The sequence below is a fragment of the Plecotus auritus genome (assembly GCF_963455305.1).
Source record: "Plecotus auritus genome assembly, chromosome: 12".
Classification (NCBI taxonomy): domain Eukaryota; kingdom Metazoa; phylum Chordata; class Mammalia; order Chiroptera; family Vespertilionidae; genus Plecotus; species Plecotus auritus.
Genome location: NC_137778.1, coordinates 11,434,707 through 11,459,199, shown reverse-complemented (window position 1 = coordinate 11,459,199; position 24,493 = coordinate 11,434,707). Strand labels below are relative to the sequence as shown.

Genomic DNA, 24,493 nt, shown 5'->3' with positions numbered 1-24,493 from the left:
AATGATTTTGTATCTCTCCTTCCAGAGAACTCGGCGTATTTTAGAACTGAGAGGCTGGGAGCCCGCACCCTGCGGTGCCCCCTAGTTCCCTGTGACAGTGACAGTGCCCTGTGCTGGGCAGCCCCCCTCTGAACTCCTGGCTGGCGTTCCCTGGGCAGCAGGAGAGGCATGAATTAATCACCCTGATGATCAAATGACAACTGTGTTCTAAGGAACAGCACTAGAGGCTGAGCTGTGACTTAGCCGGAAGCTGGGCTGAGGGGTGGGGGAAGGGGGGAGCGGGGAGTTTTCCTGAGAGGGGGGTTTTCAGGGGGACCCCTGCATTGCTAGGATGGGGGGGGGGTGTTGACAGGGAGTGGCAGTGAGAGAGTGGATGGAGAATGTTCCAGAAAGCAGGGGCAGCATATGCAGAGGCAGGGTGTCTGTGTGACAACATCTTAGGAAAGGGTGGTCAGGTCCTGGCTGTTGGAAGTTGCTAAGGAGGAAGAGCTTGGCTGGAGAAAAGCTGAGAATGACCCAATGTAGATCTCTTTGTTTTACACAATCAGACCCCTCTTCCCCCTCTTCCTCCTGGTCATGGCCTCAGAGGAAACAGAGACACGTTTTCTTAGCTTCAGCCCATGGTGGTGGCTGCCATTTGGCACTCACTCCTGACCTTACAACCCCAGCAGGTACCTGGTGAACAGGCCCCGCCGTGGGCTGGAGTGTCCTGGCAGAGCCACGGGCTGCAGAGCCTGGTGCTGGGCCCCCACTCCCGCAGGCCGGCTGGGAGCCACTGCAAAGCACCAGAGGTGCGGGAGCATAGGACCAGCCGCCCAGACACGGCCCCTGGCAGAACCAGGTGTGCCCCTTCCCAGTGACCATTGTGAGGATTAAGGAGGGCAACTCCGTGTTCAGACGCGACCGCCTCCTCTTCCCCAGAGCAGGACACGCCATTACCTCCAGGAACCATAACAAATAGGAGCCTGTATCTGGAGGCCGAAAGGGTGGTAAGGAACCCGAAAGATACAGATGCTACTGCCTCCTCTTCCTCACGGTCACAGCCTCAGAGGCAATAGAGACATGTTTTCTGAGCGTCAAACAACCAGAGGAGATGGGGGGCGGGGGGCGTTAGGAGATGGGAACTCTAACTTAAACACAGTTTGCAAATCTTATTTGCAGGCAGATGTTCAAAGCAACATGAAACACAGCTCGGTGCTTGCGTTAGAGGATTACCTACTTGCTACAGGTTTAGGACGCTGGTTTTTTTGAGTCGCACCAGAGGTTAAATAAGATGGCTGGTGTGGTGACACTTACATGTGGCCCGGTGGGGCCCGCGTCCTTCCTGAGTAGGGCACAAGGAAGGGGTGCCCTGGCCCAGGTGACAGTCACCTTTGTGTAGGGCTAGAGCCTCCCAGGCAGAGGAAGTGAGATAATGTCAGAAAACATCCCGCACACGGCGTACTATTTCCCCAGTGCAGGGCGATCCTGACGCAGACATGCATCGCAATACTAGCCATGGCTCTTTTAGCCCAGCACGTGTACACTGGTTTGGAGGGACTAGTGGGATGAGACAAGTTAACATAGAGTTGATGGATTTGTGCCGCTGTGTCTGTGGGAAGCGTCGGCCGTGACTTTCACGCTCCCCGAGCATCGCTGTGGACACCCCTGTCTGCCTTCCACATGGATCTGGTGACGCCACGCGTGGAACCGCGGGAAGACGCCCTCCCCGGGACAGAGGCCGGGTCCTCCGACCGCGCCTCCCTCTTTCCTTCAGCGAGACCCTCTTCTTCTGGAAGCTGGTTTCACATGGTGGCTTAGATTTTTCCATCTTTGTATCTAGCACCATTTGAAATCAGTGTTTTAGGAGTAAGAATTGCAGCACAGCCAAGGGCCGCCCACAGGAGCTGCGGCTCTGGGGACTGGCTCCTCCTCCCGCCGCCTGAGCCGCCTCTGGACAGACGCAACTGGAAAAGCAAAGCACCCCCGGGAGTATGTTGGGTTTGGGATAACAGTGCGTGCGTCGGGGGTTTGAGCAGGGCCAGGTCGGGATACTGCCGACAGGTAGCCACAGTCCCCTGTTGGCTGGGCCTTTGAGCGGCGATGGGCAATGCGGGGTGGGTACTTGGTTGTCCAGGGAGCGGAGAGGGCCGTGCACCTGGAGAAGTTTCGGCCGTCAGCACTGCCCGCCTGCTCCCAGGCCCTGGGCCACTCGGCTGTGTTGGCAGCGCGGCTGCCGCAGACCCGCCACCTGCGCGCACGGCATAGGGGCGGGACCCCCGGAGCGCCACTGGACCCATCTCTTACACAGGCTGACCGATTTCTCCTGGTGTTCAGAGTCTGTTTTTGTCTAGCACCATTTGAAATCGGTTATGATGTAGGGGGAAAAGCAGCAGCCTCGAAGCCCCGTGCCACGTCTGCTCAGCCACAGCCTGTGCTTGCCTGGAAGACGGATGGGCAGGGAGCGGGGGCGGGAGGGCACGCTTTTTCCTGCTGACTTCTGTACCTGCACTTGTGATACTGTCCTGCAGAGGGAGGAGATGATGTGATGGATTTTTAAGAACAGATCGCTGACTTCTCTGAGGTCCTCGGTTGCCTTTTGCTGGAATGTAGTAACGCTGTAAATGCTACACATTGGTTGCTTGTTGACTTACCTTTCTGTTAAGACATAGACTGTCCGTGCATCTCAACGTAATAAATATTTTACTGTATTTGATGTGTCACGTCCTTGTTTTTTTATTGTTATTTTCCACGCACAGTTCTGCGGTGATGAGAAGCGGGGACCTGAAAAGTTAATTTCCTATGCAGATCTTACCTGCCTTATAAAGCATTCCAGTGGGTCGCAGCAGACACACAGTAAAAACGAATCCCAGCCCTAGCCGGTTTGGCTCAGTGGATAGAGCATCGACCTGTGGACTGAAGGGTCGCAGGTTCGATTCCACTCAAGGGCACATGCCTGGGTTGTGGGCTCGATCCCCAGTAGGGGGCGTGCAGGAGGCAGCTGATCCAGGATTCTTTCTCATCATTTGTGATCCTCTCTCACTCTCCCTTTCCCTTCCTCTCTGAAATCAATAAAAACATTTAAGCAAACAAAGCCCATTAAGGCAAAATGGAATTCTGGGAGCCAAGAAACAAGATGAGAGAGAGGATGACAGAGATGTGGATCACCTGGAGCTAGCTAGGGAAGCTACTCCTGATGGGGAAACCCACCTGGGTCCCAGGGGCCCCGCCTTGATCCCGGCAGGCAGCGCTCCTGCCCGTGGCCCATCAGGTGGAGCTGCCCGCTGAGCTGAGCGGTAGTGTGAGCGAGCAGGAGGTCTTAGTTTCTCTCCAGGACAGGGCAGTGAGCTCCGTGGAGGGGTTCAGAAGTTAGCAGGAGTTGACAGAACAGGGGCCGAGGCCTGTGGGGTGGGGCTTCGGGTGGTGGGGCTGTGGGCCCTTGCTGGAGCTTTCTGCACGGAAGGTGCCTGACCACCTGTGCGGGCCTGTGGTGGTTTCACTTTGAGCCAGTGGTTCTCGGTGAGTGGTGGCAACTCAACCAGGCGGGCATGGATGTGATTCACGCCGGGACGGCGGCTCCAGAGCTAGTTCACGCTGCTCATGGAAGATTCCATGTCCTGATCTCCAGGATGTGGTGGTGGGAAGAGGTAAGATCCTCAATGGTTTTATTCACTTCTCTGCGGAGGTAGTTGCTAAGCGCTTTGGGTCAGTTGTAACAAATTGAACAATGTTTGCTCCATGTACTGTGTCCCAAGCTCCAACGTAGGTATTGAAAAAAAAAAAAAAATCCAAAAACAACAACAAAAAGACATGGATTCTGCTGATAGGTTGCTCTGATTCCGGTCCCAGATGACTAAGTACTAGAAGTTAAAATTAGCAGGACGCTGCTTTTGGGCACATCATCTCGAATCTCATTTTCAAGGCCATGCACTCGAAAACACTTGGTTGGCTGGGAGTCCCGCTTAGCTAAGATGTACCACCTGGTTGGCTGTAGGTGTGTAAGTGGGAAGGCGCACTGGATGGAAGGCTCGCTCGGGCCTCGTGCAGGCTGTGCTGGCAATAGTTCCCACCTGTGGAAATAAAGGCTGAGGCGTTCCTAATAAGCCCGAGACAGCAAATCTGAACACAATGTAGGTGAAATAATGTGTTAAGCCTCCAGCCCGGTAATTCTTCACATGAGGTGTTGGCCCAGGCCTCACTGAGAAGCCGGCATATAGTTCAGGACAGAGCGGGTGGTGGGGAGGGGACCAGGAAGACTGTCCATATTTGGGGGGAGCTTAAGAGTTTTCCTTGAACACAAGAAAAGCTGTATTTTGGGTTTATTCTCATGAGACAGCTCCTCCCTACCTTCTGATCAGTTTCACCCAAGGAGCCCCTACAGCAGGGGTGGGCAAACTTTTAGACTCGAGGGCCACAGTGGGTTCTTAAACTGGACCGGCGGGCCGGAACAAAAGCATGGATGGAGTGTTTGTGTGAACTAATATAAATTCAAAGTAAAGGAGCGGAAGGGAGAGCAAGAGAACCCTCGGCTCTTTCGGCTCCGCGGGCCGGATAGAACAGCTGAACTGGCCGGATCCGGCCCGTGGGCCGTAGTTTGCCCACGGCTGCCCTACAGCAGTGGTTCTCAACCTTCCTAACGCCGCGACCCTTTAATACAGTTACCTCATGTTGTGGTGACTCCCAACCATAACATTATTTTCGTTGCTACTTCATAACTAATTTTGCTACTGTTAATGAATCGTAAATATCTGTGTTTTCCGATGGTCTTAGGCGACCCTGCTAGCCTGTGGGTTGAGAACCGCTGCTGTAGAGCCTTGGCAGTGTGGGCCCTGGCAGTGTGGGCATCTAGTGAGAGCCAGCTTTGTGGTTCATGGGCAGTGCCTTCTAGCTGTACGTTCACGTGGCAGAGGGCTGAGGGACTTCCTTAGGTTCCTAATCCCATTCAATGAAGCCCGTGCCCTCTGACCTAGTAACTTCCCAGTGGCCCCACCTCCCAATGCCATCCCCTTGGAGGTTAGGGCTTAACACAGGAATTTTGGAGGAACACAGACATTCACACAGTGTCTCAAAACAACACACGTTTATTCTTTCCGTTCTGGAGGACATAAGTCTGAAATCAGTTTCACTGGGTGGAAAGCAAGTTATTGGTAAGGACTGGGGGAGGATGTGTTTCCTTGCCTTTTCCAGCTTCTGGAGCTGCACTCTTTGTTTTTTTGGCTCCTGCCTCCATCCTCCATCCGGCAGCATTTTGCTTGAGTGGTTATACTGCCTTCTGCTGTAGTCACATCTCCCTCTGCCTTCCTCTTAGAACAGTGGTGCTCAACCTTCCTAATGCCGCAACCCTTCAATACAGATCCTCATGTTGTGGTGACCCCCAGCCATAAAATTATTTTCGTTGCTACTTCATAACTGTGATTTTGCTACTGTTATGAATCATAATGTAAATATCTGTGTTTTCCGATGGTCTTAGGCGACCCCTGTGAAAGGGTCGTTCGACCCGCAAAGGGGTCACAACCCACAGGTTGAGAACCGCTGCCTTAGGAGATTGTGATTACATCTAGGGTCCCACCTGAATAACCCAAGGTAACCTCCCCATCCAAGGTCTCATCTGAGAAAACCCTTTGCCATGCAGGTAACATCACAGGTCCCAGGAACAGCATGGCTGTAACCCGCTATCTGTGAGGCCGTGACTCAAACTACCACAAACAGCAGAATGTGGGACTCACAGGAATGCAAACACTGGGCCCCCACCCGAGACCTTTTGAATCAGAATCTGCATTTTATCAAGACGAACCTGTGATTCACCTACACACTAGAATGTTCGAAGCAGGGTTCTCTGGGACCTTATCCAAAGAGTCTCTCGTAATGGAGTCCCAAGTCAATTGCAAATGGAAGGAGTTTTTCTAGGAGCCTTTGCAGGTGGCGGTAGGTGATCAGAGACCAATCCTTTCCTTAAACACCGTCAGTAAGTGCTCACCTAAATGGCAGTACAGTCTCCAAAGCACTCAAGGAAGCAACAAGCTCAAAGTCCCAGGACAGCAGAGCTGCTGCTTGTTTCCGGTATTTGGCACAAGGCTTGCCACTGCAACGTATAATAATTCCATTTTTTTAAAGCTACATAAAAGTAACATAACCACAAGTGGCTCCTCCTGCGAATGTGGGTGTTCCTGCCCCCCGGCAGGTTTCCTGGGGCAGCTCAGGAATCGGGGTGGTAACTTCCTCAGTGTGATCTATCTATGGTAATCTGTTCCCTTTCTGCCGGTATGTAAATGAGAGGGAAGGGGAAATGCTTTACTGACCCCAAACCCCAATGTTGCACTTCCCCCATATTAAGCAATAAAGGACAGGGTATAACATTTAAAGATGTTAATTTCACAGAAGGAAAGCAGAAAAGAGCTAGTTAATACTAGACCCAAGAGGAAATTATTATAAAGGGCTTCTGGTAATTAGTGACTGAAACATCTGAATAAAGCGTTTGCAGGGCGCCCAGCTGGTGTGGCTCAGTGGTCGAGTGTAGGCCCATTCACCAGATCACAGTTCCCTTCCCGGTCAGGGCACATGCCTGGGTTGCGGTTCGATTCCCAGTGGATATATATGTGTGTTTGTGTGTGTAGGAGGCAGCCTATCAATGTTTCTTCCTCTCTCTGAAATCAAAAACATTAAAAAAAAAAAAAAAAAAAAGGAATTTGAAGGGCTAAGGAAGAGATTGTCCAATACTCTAACTGTCCACACGAGGGCAACAGTGCTATGATTTACAAAAATGGTTTTTTTACTGTAACCTTTCATGGATGAGACTGGAAATGAATGTAGGTTAGGAAAAAAAATGAGTACACTCAATTTTGCATGACTTCAGGAAGTCAGTACACTAGGTTAAGTCCTGTTCAAATACGCAAATTCTTAAAATATATTAAAAAAGTTCATTCTGAGTTACAAAATTAGCTGCCGAGAATTACATTTTAGAATACCAGTTCCTTAAACCTAACATCTCCTTTAACAATGCAAATTCAAATTCCTCCTCTCCCACTTTTTTTTAGCATTTTTGTAGACTTTTATTGTTAGTCACCTAGAATGTTCTCCCTGTGTATTTTATACCAATATACAAGTATAGAAAATAACCTCAAGTTAAAGCCAAATAAAACTTAACAAAGTGCTTTATTTATAGTCAAGCTAGATTTCCTCCAGTGTTGGTATTAGAAAGATTGCTTCTTGTATTTTTAAACCACAGATAATCTTGTTTGGTTAGCCCGGCAGCAAGAACTTGGTTCAAGTCTTAGGCATTTCTGATTTCTTTCATAGGCTGATTTAATAAAAACTCAAAACTCTCATGTAAATATAAGTCTTTACCTCCTGTGTTTGTAAGTTTCCATGTAGAAATGAACTGTGGATGAGAGTCACTAATGCAGAGGTTTTCAACCTTAGCTGCATATTAGAAGCCCTTGGGGAGCTTTAAAAAAATCCCTCTGCCCAAGGCACAGAGCAGATCAATGGCATTGGGAAACGCTGGGTGGGAGCTCTGCCAGTGATTGCAGCCATGGCTGAGTCCCACGGACCCTGATCTCAGAGGTTCAGCAATCTGATTTAATGCCAAGAGTAAGAGTTTTTGCATAAATGAGAAAACATCTTAATAGTTACACAAATCAAACTTTATAATTTCATTGTTGGACTTGGGATTGAAGTACTTAGCCATAGCCACGCATTCAGCTGATGTGGAAGGTATGTCTCCTAGCAGACAGTGTCTACAGATACTCAGATGTGGTTGCCTCAAGCTGGGTAATAGGACTCCTGGGCAGAACTCGGGAGAAGCTTTGCCCAGTGGGCATGAGGCGCTGGCCCTGGAAGATGCCCAGGATCTGACAGGACCACAGGCCTCTCAGGCACCAGTGAGCAGGAATACAGCACAGGGCAGATGGTACAGCTTGACCAACAGTATGTTACTTAGAGAAATGCAGCAGAAAGAGGAGCCTTGGGGAGAAAACTTGGGATTTAATTGTAGAAAGTCTTCGAGCTTCATGCTGAGGAACTTGGACTTCTGCTGTAGGTGTCATGAACACCTGGGAGCAGGAGAGGCACGTGATGGGCTGGGAGTGGAGAAGCCCGGATGTATGTCAGGGTGCGAGATGTGAGGAGCAGGAGTCATGACTGTGAGAGTGGAAAGGTTAGAGAGGGTGGGACCCCATTAGAAACCTACTCTGATTTGAAATCAGGCACACTGGAAATGAACACACTGACACAAAGCACACTTCATCCACCCTACTTTTTATTTTATCAGATTTGAAGACCACATTTTTCAGAAAATAAACAATAAAGACATCCATTCATGGGGCTTCCCATTTCAATGCAAATACATTCTAGTTTTAAGAAACATTTAATTCAAATATACTTCCTTCTCTGTCATTTAAACGAATCTCTACAGAAAACTGGTTTCCCCATATATTTCAGTAACAGAATTTGACAACGTAATATTTATATGTATATATCTCATATATATTAAGTTGAAAAAAGAAGAAACTTGAAGCACTATTATAAAAGTTAATTTTGAGAAGCATCACAATCTTTGGTTGAAAATGTCCCTCATGAGAAATTACAAAAGGAAGGAACACTTTATAGAGTAAAATAGTATTTATTCTGGTCCACTCTGGTTTTCCAAACATGTCCCGTTCAGGGCAATATTTCTTCAGACCAATATTTGCTACTAAAAATAAAAACATAAAAAAACCCACAAAACCCTTTAAGAATAAATGAGAGTGGCAGCCCCTCCTCTTTGCCCACTGGCTCATTTGAAAGAGACCCTGCCAGGTGAGGATTCCGAGGGAGGGATCTGGTCCACCTGAGCATGAAGTGCTACCTGAGCTCCGTGATTTTTCTTCCCTGCACAGGACCAACGTTTGGTTTCCTTTTCTGAAATATGTGGCTAATGTTTCCTCTGCCTTTTAGCAGGCGAGGTGAGACCCACACAAAGACTAATTCCGAGGCAACTTGGGATATCTGATGGATTTACTCCCTACAAAACTGCCTCCTGCCAGGTGACTTAAGTGAGACAGCCTTTAATTCAAGTCGGGAGAGAAACCCCCTAGGCCAGAATTCAGAGCGCATTCTATGCCTCTTAAAGAGGGGAGTTCTCCCCAGAAAGGCCACAGTGTTCACTTTGTTCCAAGCTGGCATTCGTGTTAGGAGTGTTAGCGCCCTCTAACTTTTCACGCAAGTAAGCAGCTGAGTCTAAATTGTTATTAATTCTTAGACTGGTTTGTTGATGTTAGAAACGGTGGAGAACAAATGCCAGACATTAACTTCAAGGCTTTTCTAAATCACCAAGAAGTTAAAACATATTTTGAAAAATAGAAATTTATCCCATCCCCTGTAAAATTACTTTCCAATAATATTCTCAGGTACGGAGGTCAAACTTACTCAGTTTTCAGTGATATTGTTTTTTATTTTTAAGGGCTGAAGTAGTATACACATATTTGTACAGACTTTTTATAATAAACTATCTACAATACACATAATAGAGTTGTTGAAAGTGTCTTAAAAGTTGGTATTGACTTTGGAAAAGAACATTGCAAAATTACATTCTTTATAGATGAAATGTCTCATTTTGAACTATACTTCTCTAAATACTCAGATTTTATAAAAAACATCATTGCCCTACCATAATCCTACCGCGGACACTGTGTTGAATTGCACTATAAATGCAAGTTTTCTTTAAGGGAAAACAGCCAGATGTTCATTCCCAAGTTCACATGCATTTCAGAGGGGTCCAAGGATAGTGACTACATTCAAGCAGCATTGAGATGTTAGCATTATGCCTTCACAGTTGCATTCACGACAGTGAAATAAACCAGAGAACGCCTTTGTAGATCTTTTCCCCCTTGTAGTTGTTTATTGAGATGTAATTGATATGTAACATTATGTAAGTTTAAGGTGTACAGCATGATTGATATGTCTATTATGAAATGAGCAAATTTTAGTTAATATCAACTCACATAGTTACAAAAAAAATCTTTTTCCTTGTGATCAGAATTTTTAAGATCTATTCTTTTAGGAACTTGCCAATATGCAATACAGTATTACTAGTTACAGTCACCATGCTGTACGTTACATTCCAATACATGCTTATAACTAAGTTTGAACCTTTTGACTACTACCTTCATCCAATTCCCTCACCCCACCACCCACCTCTGGCACCCACAAATCTGATTTCTTCTTTGATGAGTTTTTTTAAATAGATTCTACATATAAGGGAGATCATACAGTATTTGTCTCTCCATATATATGACTTATTTCACTTAGCAAAATGTCCTGAAGGCCAATACATGCTGCAAATAGCAGCACTTCCTTTTTTATGACTGAATAGTATTTCACTGTACATGCAGACATCTCCTTTATCCACTGATCGGTTACGGACACTTCAGATTGTTTCCTTGTCTTCGTTATTGTAAATAATGCTGCAACAAACAGGGAGGGGCAGGTTATCTCGCCCACACAGTGCTTTCAGTTAACTCAGATATATTCCCGTAAGATCATAGGGTGGGTCCAGGTCTGACTGTTGAGGGCCCTACATCCTGTTTTGCATAGTAGCCATACAAATTTAAATGTGGGTCTTGACATTTGAAAAGAAAAAGATGCAGTGGTAGAGCTTTTGGAAAGCCAATCAGAGTGTCTGCGGTGCTGGAGTGCTTGATTTATTCTGGTATGTGCTGTAGGCAGCAGTGCAGTCTGTTTTCCTAAAGGCAAGATAAAGAGGAAGCATCAGAGACAAACCTAATTTAAGTATAGAAGTTAAATTCAGAGGCCTACTTAGAAAATGGACGATTCAACTGCAGAACCCCCTCTTCTATCCCTGTATTGTATCATTTACTCCATGCAAACAAGAATTAGAGCAGCTGCATATAAAGTACTGGGGAAGTATCTCATAAATTATATTTAGGGCCAATGGGAAAGACTGGGGCGAAACGTAGACCTAATACAGCAGTTTTTAGGTCTACCTCTGAGATGAAACTTTTAAAAAGGTGACGATTCCAACAGCGTTCCTGTTCAATAATGCCTTCTACCCATATTGTCAAGGAAACCACGGGTTCCCCTAAGAGATGCTGCTACAGAACTGAAGTTGCCATCACACTATTATTGTAGCAATAGACATATGCCTAAAAGCTATTATTCTAGTCCAGCGCTGTCCAAAAAATATGAGTCATAGGGGTAATTTTAAATTTTCTAGAAGCCACATTAAAAATGTAAAAGAAACAGGAAAATTAATTTTAATATATATTTACTTGACCCAATACAATGAAAATATTAACGTTTGCCACGAGTTTACATTTTGTGTGCTAACTCTGAAATCTGGTGTGTATTTGACACTTCCAGCACATCTTGCTTTGGATTAACCACTTTTGAAGTCCACAGTAGGATTATTAACTATTAAAATGGAACTGCTAACTATTAACAACCATTACATTGGAAAATGCAGCCGTAGTCGCTGCCTCAGTGAATGCACCATAGCAGACAGACTAAAGCTAAAATGGCCCAGCCAGTGAGTCACAGTTTGCGCCTCACAGCAGGCACTTCAGGGACGCCTACCAGGGCAAGAGCTCCAGGTTGGTTTGCATACTTGAGTATTTCTCTTGCTGGGAGGCCACCTCTGTGAACCACCACTGTCACAGGACTGTCCTTGGGACAGAGCAAGGGCCTGAGGACTGTTGTGGGGCGGGAGGCAATGGGTAGGCCTGTCACTGAACTCTCCAACACCACTTCATTTTTCTGTTTCAAAGTCAATTCATTTTATTTTCTGTAAACTTCTTTAAAAAGAATTTGAAATGTAATTGCAGTATGTGAAAAAGACAAAAAGAATTCACAAATATCTAAAAACACTTGATATAACAAGTAAAGCTACTTGAAGATGATAAAAATCTGAAACCCAATTACTAATTAGTTATTTTGTATTAACCTTGCCCTTCATTCAATTAATTTCAACTGTTTACAGACGCCATGAAGCTCAAGACAGTCTGAAACCACCAGTCCTAGTTGGCTTTAGCCTCAAAGGAATCCTGAGACCAGGAAGACAGGAGGGCTGGGAGGCCCAGCTGCCTGTCTAACTGGGATGTGACTTCCCTTGGTCCCGTGATCAAAGACACCGCTTTGCTTTTACCAAGTTGCCCTCCCACTGGGCTTTGCAGAATCTGCCTCAAGCTCCTGGTTGTGACCTCAGTAGGGCCTCACATTACAGGTGTTGGATACACATCTGCCTCTTTCCCTGCTAGGTAGAGACACATTCTGCCACAAACAGGGGGACACCTGCAGTTCATGTCATTCAGACAGAAGGTGGAGGGGGTCATAGGGCTTAAGGCAATGCAATTCAAAAAATTTCAAAATCTGATTTTTTTCATCGCCTTCTCTTTCATATACTAAAACTATTCTGGTCGAGAGAGACAAATGCCTTCAGGGAGTCAATATTTCTAAGTTAAAATTGAACACATTCGCAAAATTAAGTAAGTGTATTTTGATTTCTGTAAAAGGAAACTTTCCCTCCCTGCACTTAACATGAACAAATTCTATGATTATTTCCCATTGGGCTAAAAAAGTCCTCAATGATGGATGTACAGCTGCTAGAGGGGAGAGGAAGCAGGTTGTCTGATAAAGGACAAGGGAACATCACTCTATTGAGCCCACCTCAAACCAAAGCCTGCCAGTCTACACTACTTTACATTAAAACTGGAATGGCATTAAATCGGTAATTTAGCAACCGAGACTGGAGTCTCAGAGTCCGCATTAATGTTTACTGTCCTCACATCTTAGCTGAGGTTATTGACATCTACATATTCACTCAACATTTTTCAAAAGAAAGGACATCTGAAAACAAACACACAGGAAGCAGATACCTTATGATGATAAAAGCAAACCTTTCTCTCATCTCTTCTTCTCATAGAGAAATAAATTTTACTTCTTTGTGGCTCTCACCAGTTAGGTAGGTGCTGAACAGAGGAAGGGAAAAGGGCTGAATAAAATAGTGGTAACAAATCAAAAGGAAGAGTGGCATAACAACGGGGATAAAATCAATGACAGGGCAGAACAGAAGGAAAGCTGTCAATTAGCTCCAGACATTATGACTTTTCTGATTCTTAGGAACTGGAAAGAGGAACGTGGTGCCAGGAGCTACTTTAAGTTAGAACCTTACAGATCCTGAAGTGAATAATGCAAACTCTTTCACAGGGTAACACAGTGGAGAGGAGAAACGGCCCTGGGCTCTAGCACCTTAGACTCTGAGGGAACACGCAGTGTATATGTTAACTGCATGCAGTACTGACTCAGAAACCTGTGTTATGACAAGCTGCACATCTGCAGATGCATCCTGACTTCTGCACGGAGGGAAGATCTCTGTAAAACTGGTTGTAAGACCTCTCCCATTTTCCTGGGATGGGTCTAAATCTCAAAAGTGTGCTCTCTCCACTAACTACAAAATCTTTGTTTCTTCTTAGTTTTCTTTTTACAATATTTGAAGAGTTTGTTGAATGCTCCAGAATTTGAGACCCAACTAGAAAAATGTTCATGTTCATTTGATCCTTCTGTTGTTGTGTTGTCTCAGGTCACTATTCTGCCAACCACCTGCCCTGGCCACTATATACAGTTAATCCCCCAAACCCTGTGACATTCATTTACGCAGGCAGCTTAAAAATCACACAAGTTCCTGCATCAGGCATTATTAACCTAATATTAAAAACAGGTTTACGTTATAACAAGTCATTAAATATCTTTAATGTAAGAAAGCAAAACGATTTAGTCACATTAATTAAAATACATAAATTATGCAGAGAATTCTAATGAACATGGCAAACTCATACTTATCCTGGAATGATATAACTGGAATAAAGAAAACCATGCATCAGTGAGAAAAGTATTCACTGCAAATAAGGGAAAAAATGAATGTAAACGAAAGGCAGCTGGTTTCTGGAAGCGCACAGTCAAGACACACACAACGGGACGGCAGCAGTAGCGAAGGACAGGTCAAGGGCTGTGCACTCCCAGACTGGAAAGTGCGGAGAATCAGCTGAGAACGGAAACTGGACGGATAAGGAAGTAGCATGTAGATGGGGCCCATTTCTGACCACTTTGGGATCCTATTGTTAGTATTCTTAGCCGAGAGCTAAGAAATAGAAAAATGTACCAGAGTACTTAAATTTTGTGGCCTTTTTTTAAATCACAATTAAAATTTTTTTAAAAAAATATATTTTTCTTGATTTCACAGAGAAAGGGAGATGGAATGATAGAAACATCAATGATGAGAGAGAATCATTGATTGGTTGTCTCCTGCATGCCCCCTAGTGGGGACTGAGCCGGAAACTGGGGCATGTGCCCTGACTGGGCATGGAACCATGACCTCCCGATTCATAGGTTGACAATCACCTACTGAGCCAAACTGGCTGGGCTTCACCATAATTTAAATGATGCTTAATGCTCTTAAAAGGACTACTTACTCTATTTTGTACTTTGGTTTTTGTTTTGTCCTCTTTATTTAGCCAATAGGTGAGGGACAGTTTTTTTTTTTTGATAGTTTCCTTGTATGTAATAATTTTTGGTGACATTATCCCAAACAGACTCCCAATCATATGCTTTTTAGAAAATGATACAAGGACCTCTAATGTATTCTCCTGCCTTCACATACCCTCTACTGCATGTCGCCTTGTACATGCTAGCAGTAATGTCTCCCAAGAAGTCTAGGGTATAGTCAAATCTTACCTGTATATGGACATTTTGTGTTGCTATGCTGTGTCTCATTCTTTCCAACTGCATGTTTCACTTCATTTCTTCATTTCAATGCACCTATCATCCCAAATCCCTCTCCTTCTGGCAACCTCAGCTTATTCCCTGTATCTGTGGGTTTGTGTCTGTTTAATTTTCTTTATTCATTTGTTTTGTATTTTTCAGATTCCATATATAAATGGAATCACATGGTATTTTGACTTGGACATATTTCACTTAGCATAATACCCTCTCACCCACATTATTGCAAATGACAGAATGTCACTTTCTATTTTTCTTCATTGCTGAGTAACATTCTATTGTATATATTAACCATATCTTCTTTATTCATTCATCTATCAATGGACACCTAGGTTGCTTCCATATCTTGGCCACTATAAATAATAATGCAATGAACATAAGGCTGCATATATCTTTAAAACTTAGTAATTTTGTTTTCTCTGGACAAACATCCAGAAGTGGAATTGCTGGGTCATATAATAACTCTATTTTGAATCTTTTGAGGAATGTCCATACTGTTTTCCATAGTGGTTGTGCCAGTTTACAATCCCACCAACATTGCCAGCATCCATATCCTTGCCAGCACTGACTTGATAGCCACTGTAACAGGTGTGAGGTGATTATCTCATTGTGGTTCTAATTTGCATTTCCCTGATGACTACTGTTGAGCATCTTTTCATATGCCTGTTGGTCATCTGTATGTCCTCCTTAGAGTAATGTCTGCTCAAGCTCCCTGCTCATTTTTAAATTGGGTTGTTGAATGTTAAGTTGTATGAGTTCCCTACATATTTTGGATATTAACCCCTTATTGAATATTGGTAAATATTTTCTCCCATTCAGTAGGCTGGCTGCTTTCTTGACCATTTCCTTACTGTGCAAAAACTTATTTGTTTACTTTTGCTATTGTTTCCCTTTCCTGAGACATATCCAAACAGATATTGCTAAGGCTGATGTCAAAGAGTTTACTACTTATGTTTTCTTCTAGGAATTTCAGGGAATCAGATCTTATATTTAAGTCTTTAATCCATTTTGAGCTTATTTTTGTATGTGGTATAAGAAATTGGTCCAATTTTACTTTTTTGCATGCAACTTTCAAGTTTTTCCAACACCTTCTTTGAAGAGATGGTCATTATGCCCATTGTATTGGCTCCTTTGTCATAGATTAACTGACCATGTAAGTCAGTTATTTTATTCTATGGTTTAGATATGTTATGCCAGTACCATACTGTTTATTACTGCTTTGTAGTCTAGTTTGAAATAAGGAAGTGTGATACCTCCCACTTGGTTCTTTCTCAAGGTTTCATTTGCTTTCAAGGCCTTTTTTATAACTACTAAGCATGTATCTTTCTATTTTTTTGTATCCTCTTCAATTTCTTTCAGGGTACAGGTTTTTTACCTCTTTGGTTTAATTCCAAGGTATTTTATGCTGTCTGATCCTTCTGATTGTTCATTAGTGTGTAAGAATGCCATGGATTTCTGTATATTTGGTATCCTGCTACTTTACTAAATTCTTTTATTCTATTAATTTTGGTGGATTATTTAGGGTTTTCTATAGATAGTATCATGTCATCTGTAAATTGTGAGAGTTTTACTTCTTCCTAATTTGGATGCTTTTAATTTTTTTTCCTTGTCTGACTGCTGTGGCTAGGACTTCCGATACTATGCTGAATATAAATGATGATTGCAGATATCCTGTTCTTGTTCCTGATTTTAGAGGAAAAGCTTTTAGCTTTTCATCATTAAATATATTAGCTGTGGGTTTGTCATATGTGGCCTTTATTACATTGAGGTATTTTCCTTCTATACCCACCTTGTTGAGAGATTTTTTAAAAAATAAAAGGATGTTGAATTTTGTCAAATGCTTTATCTGCATCTATTGAGATGATCATTTTGTTAACATGGTGCATCATGTCAATTTACAAATGTTGAACCATTCTTATACCCCTGAGATAAATCCTTTCAATGTATTATTTAATCCAGTTTGCTGATATTTTGTTGAGAATTTTGCCATCTATGTTCCAGGATATTGGTCTATAGTTTTTTTATAATGTCTTTATCTAGCTTTGTCTAGATATCAGGGTAATGCTGGCTTTGTAGAATAAGTTTGCAAGTGCTTTTTCCTCTTCAAATTTTTGAAATAGTTTAAGAACAAGTATTACTCATTTTTTAAAAATATATTTTTTAATTTCAGAGAGGAACGGAGAGGGAAAGAGATAGAAACATCAATGATGACAGAATCAGAAACATCAATGATGACAGAATCATTGATCAGCTGTCTCTTGCACACCCCCTATTGGGGATCAAGCCCACAACCCAGGCATGTGCCATTAACCGGAATCGAGCCCAGGACCCTTTAATCCACAGGCCAATGCTCTATCCACTGAGCAAAACTGGCTAGGGTGCAGGTATTACTTCTTTAAATGTTTAGTAGAATTCACCTGTGAAGCCCTCTGATCCTGCAATTTTGAGAGGTCCACCCCTACCCCCCACCCCATTTCAATTTCATTGCTAGTAACTTAGCTGTTTAGATTTTCTGTTATCTTCCCGGTTCTGTCTTGGAAGGTTGTATGTGTGCTTTTAGAAATGCATCAATTTCTTCCAGACCGTGGCATTTTTTTTGCATATTTTTTTTCACAATATTCCTTAATTATTCGGTGTATTTCTTTGGTGTCACTTGTAACTTCTTTTTGTTTATGTATGTATTTCAATGGGTTCTCTTTTTTGCTTGATGAATTTAGCTAAAGGTTTGTCTATTTTGATTCAAAGAACTAGTTCTTACATTATTTTCTATTTTTTTTTTCCTATTTCGCTTATTTCTGCCCTGATCTTAATTTCTTTCCTTTGCTTAACTTTAGGTTTTGTTTGTTCTTTTTTCTAGTTCCTGTAGGTGTAAAGTTAGATTATTTGCAATTTTTCTTGTTTCATGATGTAGGCCTGTATAGCTATTAACTTCCCACCCAGAACTGCTTTGCTGCATTCCATAAATTTTAGTTATGTCTTCAATTTCATTCTCAAGACAGCTTTTCATTTTAATTTTCCCTTTAATCCATTGATTGTATAGAAGCTGGTGTTTTGTCTCCACATATTTGTATTTTTCCAGCTTTCTTCCCGTGAGTGATTTCTAGTTTTATGCCACTGTGTTTCAAAAAGTTACTTGACATGATTCAATCTTTGAATTTATTGCGCTTTGTTTGGGGGGCATAATATATGATCTATCTTGGAGAGTATTCTATCTGCACTTGAAAAAATGTGTACTCTGCAGTTTTGGATGAAATGTTCTATAAATGTCTATTAACTCAATTGGGTTAATGTGAGACTGAAGGGCATTATTTCCTTAATAATTTTCTGTCTGGATGGTCTGTTCATTGATGTGAATGCAGGTATTAAAATCCCTTACTATTATTGTATTACTGTGAATTTCTCCCTTTGAAGACAGTTAATATTTGCTTTATATGTTTAGGCACTCCTATATCGGGAACTCTGTGCATACTAGACCTGGATGTCTGTTTCCTTTCCCATGTTAGGAACGTTTTCAGCTATTACTTGTTCAAATAAAGTTTCTGTACCATTCCCTTTTTTTTTCTTCTGAGATCCTTATAATGCAAATGTTGTTACACTTGATGTCCTAGAGATCCCTTAAGGCTTAAGCTATCCTCATTTTTAAAAATATTTATCTTTTTGCTGTTCTTATTAGTTGATTTCCACTAGTCTGTCTTACAGGTCACTGATTCTTTCTTCTGTTTCAGCTAAACTGCTGTTGATCCCTTCATTTATTTTTTGTTTCAGTAGTTGCATTCTTCAGCATACTTTCTCTTTGTTGGAAGTTCTCCCTAAGTTCCTCTACTCCACTCTTAAGTTTGATAAGCTTCTGTCTCTTTAAATTTTTTATCAGGCAAAATACTTCTCTCCATTTCATTAGAATTTTTTCTGAGACTTTTTGTCTCTTCATTTGAGAGGTATTCTTTTATGTTTTCATTGTGTCATTTCCTATGCTCGTTAATATTAGACAAAATAGCTCTCTCCCCATCTTTACAAAGTGGCCTGTGTAGAAGTGACCTCTGTGTAGGCTGTGTCAGGTGGCTGTTGGCAGGGTACTTGGAATCATGCAGATGCCTACAGTGCCTGAGGCATGGGCCTACAAAGATGGAGCGGCTCCAGGTGGAGAGGGCAGGTGTGTGCCCTAGTGATCCGCCCTTTGGTTCAGATAATTCTGAAAATGAGATGCAGTAAACTTGAAAGTAGGCCCAAGCACCTAGACAGAACTCCCGCCCACTCTTTCAAGGTGTAGAAGATATACAATGGTGCTCACTGGCAACTCCAACCTCAGAGATTCCCATCCTGCTCTTGCAGCTCATCTTCTCTACTAGGTCTCACTCCCTTTTGTTATATAAAAAATGGTCTTGTGTAGAAGTGAGTAGCTTGTGAGTGCTGGGTAGTGTTGGCAGGCTCGTTGGAGCCAGGCAGGCACATAGGGCTCTAGACTGTCAGAATGGAAGAGCTCCGGTCAGGGATACCTTGTTCATACTGCTTACTCCTTTTATTCGGACCCAAAGTGGGTTACAGGGAGCATGGTTGAGCACACACTGCAGCCATCTTACTGGTGGGCCAAAGCACCCAGAGAGAGCTCCCACTCGCCTTATCAAGGTGGAGGGCGATGTATACAATGGAGCTTACCTGCACCTCCTCTCTCAAAGATTTCCTGCAGATTCAGGAGAGCCCCTGTGGTTTCCCATTCTCTACTTGGTCTCCTCCTTTTGTTTGTTCTATGAGCCCTCAGGTGCCTATTAGAAGTTACTGCTCTCTATATAGGTGCATATTTTGATGTGCTCGTGGGAAGAAGGGAGTTCAGTGTCCACCTATGCCACATAGTAAGTCCGTAGAAGGGCAATTGTATTCCTAAATCATCATAAATACAAGTTTACATCAAATCCATTTTGTGCCAAGTTTAAATAGCAATTTGGGATTATCTGTGCCTGGTGTCCTGCTTCCAGAGTTACCCCTACAAATGGGGAAGAAACTGCATGCATTTTACAGTTCTGAAAAGGAGTTTCTAAGGCAACCACAACCAGTTTGCAGGAAGGGGGGAACACAAAGACTATGATCACTGAACAGCGCTACGAATATAATATAAATCTTTAATTTTAAGATAGCAAGGCAAAACTAAGTATTATACCAAATACCTTTAAGAAATCTTTAGGAGTCTTTAAAAATCTATCTTAAGCAAGAGAAAAATTTGCCTATAAACTTCATTGTATTTCCTCAAATTGGAAGTATATTGGCACATCAATAATAGTCTTCACCCTGGTTACTCGAACTGTAGTCCAGGCCCAATAGCATCACCACTTTGGGCTCATCAGAAATGGAATCTCAGATCAGTTATGGTACTGAACATTGAATCCGGGGCTATAGTGCTCAGATACTTCTTCAGCTTTAAAAGAACCTTTAATTGATAGCTAGAGTGGTTGATTCAAACTTGTTTAAGAATCTTTAAGTATTATGATGTAGTGATGTTTTAAACAAAGAAGTGAGGGACACAATGCTATATTACTTTGCTTTCGAAATTATTTCTACATGAACCTTTTGGAATTGTAAAAGTACTTCCTACTCAGGCTGATGTGTATGGGTAATTAAAAAAATACTACTGAAAGGGAAACAGCATGTGTTCTACAAATATAAGATTGAAGATTCAAATGAAGGCATTGCAAGTACTTAAACCCAATAATATACAGGAAGTTTGAGTTCTTAATGAGTGTAGAACATACTTTTACTACATAGTCTAAACCCAATGATTAATAAAAGAAAAAATATATCATTAAATCATGAATACCAAAAGTCTGAAAATTATTGGTTTGAGCATCATTCTGTACACCAAAAGATTGTGGGTTTGATTCCCAGTCAGGGCACATATGAGAGGCAAATGATCGATGTTTTTCTCTAAAAATCAATAAACAGGTGAGGATTAAAAAAAAGTATTGGTTTGATTTCAAAGCTGTTTCCAAAGTAATTGGGAAGAATGAATAATTAAAAATCAAATTTCAAAGTACCTAATCTTGGTCTGTGCTCCAGAATTTATTCTTTCATTAAATTATAAATTATTTCATTAGAAATTAAGTTTAATGTTTAAAAACCCTGTGAGCTTAGATGGATTTATACGTTTTTATTTTCTAAGTTTCCCATCTTTTTTCATTTTTTATAAATAAAAAGACAGATATAAAGTTAATGAGGTGCCTTATAAATCTTACCCCTCTCAGCAAGTTTAACCCCATCAGTTTTTCTGCAACCTAGTAAATTAAGAGAACATAAGAGGGAAATCAAATAGTGTTGCTTTTAATTCCTAAGTTTAACTTGTATAAATAGTAGTTCTAAATGAAAAAAAAAATCAAATTGAATATTTGATTGATGGCATCTACATAGCTTCTTACAACTACTTAATAAAAACAAATGGAATGTTACATAAAAAAGTTCCAGTGAATATACTTGTCAAAATTTCCACAGTGAACAATTTTAAATTTAATCCTGGCCACCAGCCTAATTTGGAATGTAGGGTTTATCTACTGTAGGGAAGGTCCCATCATGGTCCATGATTCGCTGCAGAACTGAAACCCCAAATCACACAGAAATTTTTCTTACATATAGCTGAAGCAGCTCTACACAGATTTCTCTTGTTACAATGGTAGTAAAAGTCGCTGTAAATATTTTTAGTAAAGAAATGCAATTCTGATGGCACAGTCACGAAGGCACATTGAAAAAAAAGCATGCAATCCAGAGTGTAAACACAAGCTGCACAAAAGTCAAGAGTGAGAGGCACCAACATGTTCAAGAAACGTGCGTTACGTTACCCTTTCCTCTTCTTGTGACGGTACACAATGCAGCAAATAATGAGTGCCAAGAAAGCACCTACAATAAAGCAGAGAACAAATGTAACTGAAAACTAATCACCAAGATTCAAAACCTAGCAGAAGAAATTAATGTTCAGTGGGCAGAAAATGCTATTTTATTTAAGCACATTGCCCTGGCCATTCATTTGTTCCATCTGGACTCTTCACTGTCTAAGTGCAAATCTCTGGAATTATTTAGTCCTCAGTAAGCCAGAGAAGAGTCCTTTCCTAATTTACACAGATACCCAAAGCATATTTGGGATGCAAACTCGTATGACTAATCTTGAAAAAACATGTATTATTTAGGATTTGTGGCTAAGTGGACATATAGAATATAAATGAATATATAATCAGCAGCACAAGGCAGTACCTATATTATAAAAAGCCAGTAACTGGAACGCCGTAACCAGAAGGTGCATTGATGGGTCTCGCGGTGCAGCGAGTCTCTAGTATCATATAAAAGGTGAGGTGTTTCTGACTGGTTTACTTAATTTCAAGCTATAAAAACTGTAGAAATTGAAAAACTGTTACACAAATAATGCTCTTCACATTAATACTTTGATTTAAGTCGGATCCAAGTTGGGACACTTACCAATAGCAAGAACAATCGCAACAATGACTCCAGCACCTGAGAAAAATAAAACCAGTTTGAAGATAACTGAGCACATGTGGGTCTCCAGGCAATTACATGTTAGTTAACCAAATCATCTATAAACTACAGCAAAAAAAGAAAGTTTATCAGTCTAGTTTAGTGTGACCGTGCATCCAGCTCACTTGATCACAGAGCCCCTCTAATCAGATTCCAGGCTTAGGGCCCAATACTGTTTTGTGCTGTAGCTAGCACACTAGGTTATTAGTAAATATTATTAGAACAATTAGAATTCACTAGATTAGTGGGAAAATCATTTTAAAAATGTATTATTCCATCTTAGTTGATATAGTTCAGTATTCAGTCTACCATTTCTTAAGACTATTATAAACATATTTTTTCACCAACAGTGGTGGGTCTGGGGAATAAGTCATAATAAAGTTCTATTAATTTATTACAGAAATGCAGTGTGTTGAATCTTCACAAATAATACATTATCTTATCATCAATCCTTCCTCATGCACGCCCACTTCAAATTAAGACATAACAAGGAGATTCTAAGAATGCAAAAGAAATAGCAGGGCACATGGATAAAATTATGCTTACAAACTTAATTATTTTTGACTATCAAGAGAGCAATAAACAATTCTACAAAATCTTAATTATATCTTAATTAAATTTCTATGAGTCAAAGCATACAATTTCTTTTTTTTACCTCTACGCTTTTTACTTCATTAAAAAAAATTATCAAGTGTTTAATGAATGAAGGTGTTTTGGATTTACTGGCACAGTGACAGTTTGACCACAGTGTTCAGAGGGGAAACTTAACGAGCCTAAGATGCATTTTATAAAAAGACGAGCCTTACTAAACTAGTCTAATGTAAAGAAAAGTAATACACATTTTTCTTCATTTATTCATCAAAAATCCTTATACTTCATTTAAATGACAACTATACTATGTGAGTCTACATAAAGTGTGATACACCAGCTTTGTTATGAAAAAAAAAAAATTAACCCAACTTACAGTATGTTAAGGCTTATATATACAAGGTATGAATAGAAAGAAAACTTACCTACCAATTGCCATCACAAAATGACACTATCACATGGAAAGAAAGTTATAGCCTACAAATTTTAACCTATAAATAAATACAGCATTTGAGAAAGTTACCTCACCTCACAAGGAATCCTTTTAAAAACTGTATTAATTACATGTGTCTACACATACTACTATTTAGGTTTGTCATGGTATCTACACTATTACTAGTAAAATTACCAAATGTTAATTCTCACACATTAGTGATAGATTATACCTTCTCAAACTATAGATAATCAAAATATATTTCCATGTAGGACTTTAAAATCCCATACTGCAGAGCATTACTAAAATAATACCTAATGTTTTAGATGGTGTCTCATCAGGAGTGGGATGTCCTAGAAAAAAGAAAAAAAGGAAATAAGTAAAAAGAGAAAGAAGACAATAACAAAGTTTAAGACCTCTAAATTGTAAGTTTAGAATTTTTACCTTTGAATAAAAACTCTTACAATTTTATTTTCTTCACATAAATTATATTAGTTTCTTTTCCAAATTATCATAAAATACTATCAATTTATATTCAATGTCATCAGAATTCTTCCTGTCCAGTAACATCTCCTATGATAATATTCTATAATACAGTAATTAAATTTATCATTAGATTAACATCAAAATTAGCCTATGGATTGATGTGATTCTACATAAAATTAAAAGACATAGGGCCTGGCTGGCATGGCTCAGTGATTGAGCTTCGACCTAAGCACCAGGAGGTCATGATTCCATTCCTAGTCGGGGAATATGCCCGGCAGTGTGGGGCATGCAGGAGGCAGCCAATCAAGGATTCTATCTCATCACTGGTGCTTCTATCTCTCTCGCCCATCCTTTCTAAAATCAATTAAAAACAAACAAACAAACAAACAAACATACAAACAGGAAGGCTTAAAAGGATTTAGAAGTTAATCTTTAGGAGAAGGAAACTTCTACATAATAAAGGCCATTTATGAAAAACCAATAGCTAATATCATATTCAATGGTAAAGGATGAAAAATTTTCCCTTAAGATCAGGAACAAGACAGGATGCCTGCATTTCCTACTTCTACTAAACATCATATTGGAAGTTTTGGTCAGAGAAGGCAAAAAAATATAAATAACCAGCACCCAAATTGGGAAGGAAGAACTAAAATTATCTCTTTGCAGATGACATGATCTTTTACATAGAAAACTCTAAAGATTACACACACAAACATAAACCTGTTGAAATGA

General features: G+C 41.2%; 1 protein-coding gene across 23 annotated transcripts in view; it reads right to left on the bottom strand.

Moving 5' to 3' along the window:
• Positions 1 to 8,218: 8,218 nt before the first annotated feature.
• The window catches only part of LOC308237676 (membrane cofactor protein-like), an 80,840-nt gene continuing 64,565 nt past the window's right edge, over positions 8,219 to 24,493 (bottom strand). For 8 of the 23 annotated variants that reach the window (XM_080648572.1, XM_080648569.1, XM_080648576.1 and 5 more), the window contains 4 exons: positions 23,590 to 23,628; positions 22,198 to 22,233; positions 21,567 to 21,624; positions 8,219 to 10,700 (listed from right to left, as the gene is read on the bottom strand). In XM_080648572.1, coding sequence (XP_080504698.1) covers positions 10,628 to 10,700; positions 21,567 to 21,624; positions 22,198 to 22,233; positions 23,590 to 23,628 — 206 coding nt within the window. In that variant the 3' untranslated portion in view covers positions 8,219 to 10,627. Of the gene's footprint in view, positions 10,701 to 12,848; positions 12,942 to 20,969; positions 21,009 to 21,566; positions 21,625 to 22,197; positions 22,234 to 23,589; positions 23,629 to 24,493 lie in introns of those variants that run through there. The other 15 variants (XM_080648562.1, XM_080648567.1, XM_080648577.1 and 12 more) reach the window with 5 other exon arrangements.